We start from the raw sequence: 7,854 nt of genomic DNA, 5'->3' as shown, positions 1-7,854 counted from the left end.
CAATATTCTGTAGGGTAACACTTTAATCTTTAGAAATATATATTTGTATTAGGTATACTTATGTTTATTTTGCTGTCTTGGTCCATCATACTGTTTTCTCATGTCAGTGGTTTCAATTTATAAGGCCTTTCTAAATTAGCTTTATCTCCTTTCAGTTACGTTAAATCTTAAAACACCTATAATTTAGCCAGATGTGGTGGCACACGCCTGTAGTCCCAGTACTTGGGGGGCAGAGGCAGGCAGATCTCTGTGAGTTCAAGGCCAGCCTGGTCTACATAATGAGTTCCAGGACAGCTGGGGCTACAGGGAGACCTTGTCTCAAAAAGACCAAAAAAAAAAAAAAAACCTATATTTTTTATTATTTTTATTTTATGTGTACATGTGTGTAATGCCTGCATGTATGCAAGTGCACCTGCGTCCTGAAATGACAGAGGAGGATAGAAAAGGGTGTTGGATCTTCTTGAATACTAACCCCCTGTTCTACTATGCTCCACGAGCCTTAGGTGTACAGGTTCCACTATAGATAATTCACTTAGGGATTAAAAACACTGCATCTGAACCTCATTTTAAAGATGTATGTGCAATTAGAATGGAAGTTTTTGTCCTAGCAACATTTTATAAAAGAAAAAAAAATGTAAAATTAATACAAAGTCATCACTGGTAAAATAGGCAAAAAAAAAAGTGGCAAATACAAACCAAATCTTAATGTTTTATTCCTCTTCTGTCATTCACTATCTTTCTCTCTTTGACCCCCTTTAGGTGTTTTACTTTCCACATGTTTATCAGGAGGCGTACCATCATGCATGCCAAGCACCAAACATTGTCAACTTTTGCATATCTATGTTTACTTCTCAAACTGGATTTATAAAGTAGAAAGTGTTCTATTTCAAAGACAGGTAAGGAGAGACCTGAAGAGATGGGGTACTGTAGATTGAAGAACTCAGTGACTGATAAATACATGTAAATGGTTTTCTGGAACACTCAAATACAGATTCTCATTCAGTGTGTGTATATATGTGTGTGTATGTGTATTTATGTGTGTGAGTGTGTGTGTGTGTGTGTGTGTGTGTGTGTGTGGCCCATGAACTGTCACGTCAGCACACACATGTTTGGTCTTCCAATTAGTTTCATTCTAAATTAGATTTCTCAGATCATGCCTGTATTTATGAGGATAAATATCATAACAAATACCTTTAAAGAATAAAATAATTTTTCAATTTTTATTGAATTTTTCTGATTTTCATACAATATAGTTTGATGGTATCTAGAGCTCCTCCTGCATTTGCACCTCCCACATTGTCCCACACTCAATTTAATGTACTCTTTTATGTATATACAATGAAGCCTATAGAGTAGAGTCTGATCTGTGTCCCCAAATGTCCTTCAGTGTGGGTCCATCCACTGGGCCAATCAAGAGTCCTATCCCTGTAAGATACTGTCTTTGCCCCCTCTTAGCAGCCATCAATTGCCAAAAATTCCTTAGGTGGGGTCAGAACTCATTTCCCCATGTCTACACTGGGATTTTGTCTGATTTTAAGTTGAAAAAATAATAAATAAATAAATATCACTTATGACATCAAAACAGTGAGTAACCTTTGAATGAAACAACGGAAGTAATTATTTGCCACCCCAACAGAGCATTCCCTTTGTCATTAAAAAAGTAGCTCATTATAAAAAAGCCTAAAATCAAAGACTAATGAAAAAAACTAGAATAAAAACCCCAAGTTGATATGCCACAAAAAGCTGCAAACATACTTCCTAAGAGACCTTGTGAAAGTGCAAAAGTAAAGCTAATTTTTCAGAAGACCAGAGAATTTTATTCAAAAATAAAACCCCAAAAGAACAACAACAACAACAACAAAACCAGAAAAGGTTGAAACATTCATCGTTCGTATTTTGCAGCCTAACCATTCTTTAAGTACGGTCAATTCAGTTCTTGCTGGGCCAATGCTTATTGTGGGTGTTCTTGAGATGTAGGTTTTCTTCCTTTGGAAACAGGAAGAAAAAAATCACTTTCAGTTTAAGACTAACATATTTTTGACTAGAAAGTAAGGATACTTGTTTTATACAAACACATTTTTTTCCCATAAATATCATCTTAGAAGGCCCAATTTGAGTTTAATAAACATAATTATTTTTTAAACATGAGTCAAATACTCTAGGCTCTTCTATTAAACAAGAATTGTATATGATTCAGGCAGTATTTTTCCTAATGTTTTCAGCGAAATATGACAAGCATAGGGCATATTAGAGTTTAGAACTAGAGGATCAAGTATGAGCTGTCCTCCTCAAATATAACTACAACCCAGTCAGGGAATGGGATTTAACTCAGAGCTCCCAAGATGAATTTAATACCAGTGTTTCCTAGTTATTGATGTGAGGCACAACATTTTTAGTTGAAAGAAATCTTAAAGATCATCTAATTCACTCCTTGTTCTTTAGAATAGCATTATTAGTGATTTCTTTTGTTTGTTAAAGGGAGAAAATAATAAATTATATTTTGTTTTGCCATTGGAATTCTACACAAGTATTCATTTACAATTCCAAACTATAGAGTCATTCTGATGTCTATATTTGTAATACAAGTAACAAAAAGCCTGCCTACTTTGGTGTATGAGAAATGAAGTCAAGAGTAAATGTCACATTAGTATTAAAAATGTATTTCATGAGTTATATGTTTCTCCCATCAATGAATAAGATAGTATAATGCAAAAATCTTCAGTGTGTTAATGAGAGAAGTCATCTTCCAGTGACATGGAAGACTTTTCTTTGAATAATGAAGAGACAACGCACATAGCCCCTGCAAAGCGTTGTGTAGCTGCCTTTCCTCTATTACTGTTGTAGCACCTGCTCAGCTCACTGAGACCTTTTTCTCTCATTGCTGATCTCACTTTAGTGTGCATAACACATAAAAAGACAAAAGTAATTGCTCTAGCTGAATATTCAAGTGAAGAAAATTCATGGGGAAACAATACAGAAGTAAAAATCTCCCTAGAAATACAGTAAAGTGCAAGAGGACTTGAGATCAAGTCTCAAAATGGTTGTTTTCAAGTAGTAAAACTGAATTCTTTTTACATTTAGAAATCTTAAATAGTCACCTTTTTATAATATTCCTTTGAAAATTATATTTCAGTGAAAGTGCATCTAAATAAGATTTCTTTTCCCTATAACCCACCCACTTCATAAAAGGCAGATGTATTCCATTCTGTTTTATTTTGTACACTAGATAAGCTCTTTAGCACCATAGAATTTGAAATAGAAGGGATTGGATGACTCACTAAATTCAGCTTTACTCATGTCATGAACAAGGTACTCATTGCCCAAACAATCTTCTTGTAACCTGCCAAATTCTGAGTGTTATTTCTGAATTAAAAAGCCACAAAAGGCTCAGCTACTGACCTGGAAGCTTCCTCCCTGTTGGGTGACTTTCATAGTGCCCTAAGGAGCTATGCAGACTACCGGGGGATGGTGGGGAGTATTCAAAAACCCACCCAGCTGTGAACTCTGTGAGCTATAGCAACAATCAATCTGGCAGGATATCCCCTTCATGCAATAGTAACATGAATGGTGTTAAGTGTAAGCAGCTGCTTTCTGACGGGATTTAGGGACTGTTTCCTAGGACAGAACTCATATCTGGTACGGTAAATCTGACTAAGAATTCTTGGATGATAAAGTCATCGTCCCTAGGAGAGAGCCTACAACTGTTATTTTGATAAATTGACCTAACATTAAACTGACATCTACCCATAGATGAGAATAACTCTCATTCCTATGTAGCAATCTTCTTATTACAATGTACTGTGGTTGTCACAGAGTCACAACTTGTCAAATTGGAGAGAATAAATGTCTGTGAATTGTTCAGCTACAGATGGGACATATGACCCCTCCCAACTTCCCAACCCTGCCAAGGCTCAGGGAAAATCATACACCAGGGAGTGGAAAGATTTTTTAAGAGTGAAAAACTGAGAACTAATGCAAAATAGTGTCTTCTGGACACAACAGTTCCATTGTGCCCATGAATTCAAAGCAGTTGTGACTGCTTGCACAAGACCTATACAAGTTCAATCGGTAAACTTTCCAATATGGATAGGGGAAGAGCCCTTAATGCCCAGCACTCCCTAGCTGAGAGCTATTTAGCAGTTGATAGCTGCTGGGAAAGGAAGAGTCAGTTTTCTTCAGAGGTGTGGCCTCTGGTATGTTCTCTATGCTCCAGTGGATGGCCCTATACCCATGAGCATATGGGCAGCTCTCATTGAATTCACTGGATTTTAAAAGGAAGAAAAGGAGGATATGAAGTTGAGAGGGTGATACATGGAGGGGTCTGGGAGAATTTGAAGGGGTGACTATGATCAAGATACATCATATGTATGTAGGAAATTCTCAGAGAATATAGAAACAAAATAAAATTTAATTTAATAAAAGAGAAAGGCCAGTCAAGGCACAAGTTTAGCCAAAGGCCTATACTCGTATTGTACTTGAAGTGATTGCTGGGCATGCAGACCTGCAATGGCTTCTATGTCTTTGTACATTCTGAACCACTGTGCATTTTTCCAGGGCATGGAACACTTGTAATATTCATGCAGTGAAAAACAATAATTTGTTGTAGTTTTATTGCTATTTGTATTGGGAAATTTCATTTATCTTTTAAATTGATTTCTGGATGATTTACTGGACCTTCCTAATTCCACTGAAGGCCTTCTTTAGTCTTCTGTTCTGGAGTCTAGTTTCCAGAATACATCAAAGCTTCTTATATTTCAAAATAAATGAAAAAGAATACTTGATTTTTTCTTTATCTCAGACTTGATCTCTGAATATCACTTGGGAGGAATTATAAATAAATTATGACTAAAAGCTACCAGGTCTAGTTCCCTGATGAACAAACTCGTTTCTGAATCAACACTTATTTTTGTGAACTATCAACTACTAAGTTTAGAACTAATAATACTTCTGAGGATGGAACCCATAAAATCATTTCTAAATGAGTTCAATGCACCAATATATCTATCAGCTGGACTTTGTCCCCAAGACTCCAAAAGGCTAACAAGCATAGGTAGGGAACGTCTGAAGCATCTACAAACGTCAATTGAGAGTTCCTTAACTAGAAAACCAAAAGATAAGAACACAAAAAATGTAAGAGATAGGGGAAGAAGAGAAGTTTCTTCCTTGGTTTGTTTCTGTTTGGACTCTTATCTGGGCAAAGACAAATATCTCAGCAATCTGAGTTGTACTTTGTTCTCATGATATGAAACAGATGCACTTCAAAAGTACCTGGCTGTTTGGGAAGTAAATGTATTTGTGCACATGCTCAGTAACTGAAATTTACTTTGGCGTTCCTACTTGATGCTATTACATTGGAAGTCTGAACTGGGGTAATTATTTGACACAAAGAAAAGAGACCCAGAACTTCTATCTTCTTTGTGGTTGGATCCATGATTTGGCCGCAATTCCCCACTCCTTGTATCCACATTCTTTGCCGTGTAATTTCTTGATCTGTGAACAGGAAAACTTGCTTGACCCGTTGACTTTGCCCTTGGCCGTGGGCTGTTAACAAATGCAATGTAAGAGGCTGGAAAGGATGCATATGTCTACCTCTTCCATCTCTATGTGAACACATAGGCAAATACATTCTTCCAGAATGAGGCTTTCAGAGAATGTAGAAGAGAACCACTGTCAGCCTGTACAGATGTGAGCCTAGTTGACTCACAGAACTAGCTAATTACAAATTCAGCATAGAACCATGGAAGCAAGCTGACCCTTGGACTTGCTATAAATAATAAATAATTATTTCAAGACACAGTAACAGTTCATTGATACATTCTATTTATGCTTTCCTATGGAATCTAACAAAGTAAGTGCATATCTTTCAAATTAGAAAAAATGAATGTCAAGAGGGACCTTATGGCCATTCGTCAGGCATTCAGTTAAGTAAAACAATGAGATGAATGGAGAGACTGCTGTATGGTAGTTGATGTTAAAGCTTCTAAACAAACATTGTGCAAATACTGAAGCAATATTAAGATATGGCCTGCTGGCAAGTACTAATTATTGGGCATGCATTAGTGATGTTGTCTGAGAAGGCAACCAAAAGCATCTGTTTACACTGATGGCCATTGCCATCTAAGTAAGGACTCAAAGAACATGTGAGTATCTTTCATTTCCTGAGGAGAAAAAAAACAAATCAAGCAAATCAGACTAATGCATGACAAACATCTATTTTCTGCAAATTTCGACTTAGGCATTTTTAATTATTATTTTTATCTTACATGTATGAGTGTATTGCTTGCATGTATATAAGGGCATGCACGTCATGCAATGCCCATGGAGGTCAGAAGACGGTGTTGGATACCCTGTAACTGAAGATAAGGACAGTTGTTAGCAACCAAGTGGGTGCTGGGATTTGAACCTTTATCCTCTGAGAGAGCAGTCAGTGCTCTTAACTATTGAGCCATTTCTCCAGTCCCAATTTATGCATTTTAAAAACATGAGAGATGCCTATTTCCTTAGCTCTGATTCTTTTGCTTCCTAAAGGATGGTTTTAGGTTTAATGTCAAGAAATAAGTACAGAAATAAAGAGGAGGAAATACCTAATGGCACAATCTTTTTCATAGTATTCCTACTACATCCTTCCCCTCAGTCTGACAAGGGATGGTTAGATCCTAGACAGATGCCATTTAGAGAATTCAACAGAAATTCCAAATCGTTCCACTGACAATACTGTTAATAGTCTTTCAACAATACTAAGAAGATAAATTATTTATCTTTATGCAGTAAGAGTATTTCTGATATTCTAAGAGTTTGGTTAATGTTAAGTTCTTTTTTGTTGTTATTGTTGTTGTTTTTAATTATACAATGATGAATAACCACATAGTTTTACCAAAATTCCTAAAAATGAACTCAACCAAATTCCTGAAATGGGTTAAAAGAATGTGAATTTATGTTGTCTTAAATTAAAACATAAAAGTGGAAAACATAAAAATTATTTCATAAACTGCTATGATCAGAGACTACAGTACAGAGAGTACAACGCAATAACTGTAGGTGCCTAAGGTAATCAAGGAAAGTGATTTCTCCAACGTAAAGATAAGAGCTTATCAGACTGTACTCTAGCTTCCTAGAATGCTTTAATATAGATTATGGTCAAGTTCATAAGACAGTTCTTTGCTTTTGTAGAATAGCCAAGGCTGAAAGATGGTCATACAGGGCGTGTGGTTAGAAGAGACTCCAGAAATATGAGCAGCATTAGAAAGGGAAGCATTTGACAGGTTGAATTTGACCTTGCTGACTTACAGATGCTATAATGGAAGAAGATGATAAAAGGAAAGCAAAAGCAAGAAATCAAAAGTATAAAGTTATAAGAACCTAAAAAGTAGGGGGCTTATTGTTTCCCTGGTGATTTGGGTATAATGGGTCACATTGGTAAAACCCACAGGAAGATGCTAGTGGCTTTTTACTCTAAGGGCAGCTTCTTCAAAAGGTGCTCCAATGAGTGTAAGCCTGGGAGTCCATGGAAAAGGTTGTGAAGTAGAAGGGTGGATAGCCTAGAAGTTTTGAGACAGTAGAATTACTCACTATTGATCTGTCCTTACGAAAATAATACTCTGATATTTAATTAAGAGCATTCTCTTTGAACTAAGGAATTTTATGACAAAGGATTCTTTATCTTGTTCCATACACACATTCTACAGAGTGATTCCTACTAAATATATTATATAACAAAGAACAATTATTTATTTTATTTATTGAAGTTAGTAGCTACAATGGTAGTACTAATTAATTTAGTAATGTGTGCTATTTGCTGAACATAGTCAAATGGATCACTTTAAAGTATATAAGGACATAATAAAAGTAATTTTG

The 7,854-nt window shown here is 36.0% G+C and overlaps 1 protein-coding gene across 5 annotated transcripts in view; it reads right to left on the bottom strand.

Annotated features, from left to right (window-relative positions):
- Positions 1 to 1,467: 1,467 nt before the first annotated feature.
- The window catches only part of LOC103724528 (cAMP-specific 3',5'-cyclic phosphodiesterase 4D-like), a 754,636-nt gene continuing 748,249 nt past the window's right edge, over positions 1,468 to 7,854 (bottom strand). For all 5 annotated transcript variants that reach the window (XM_029557979.1, XM_029557975.1, XM_029557983.1 and 2 more), the window contains one exon: positions 1,468 to 1,986. In XM_029557979.1, the coding sequence (XP_029413839.1) occupies positions 1,821 to 1,986 (166 nt within the window). In that variant the 3' untranslated portion in view covers positions 1,468 to 1,820. The remainder of the gene's footprint in view (positions 1,987 to 7,854) is intronic.

Source organism: Nannospalax galili, unplaced genomic scaffold (assembly GCF_000622305.1).
Source record: "Nannospalax galili isolate Female #2095 unplaced genomic scaffold, S.galili_v1.0 scaffold751, whole genome shotgun sequence".
Lineage (NCBI taxonomy): Eukaryota > Metazoa > Chordata > Mammalia > Rodentia > Spalacidae > Nannospalax > Nannospalax galili.
The sequence above is the reverse complement of the archived record's forward strand: the minus strand, read 5'-3'. Positions and strand labels throughout refer to the sequence as shown.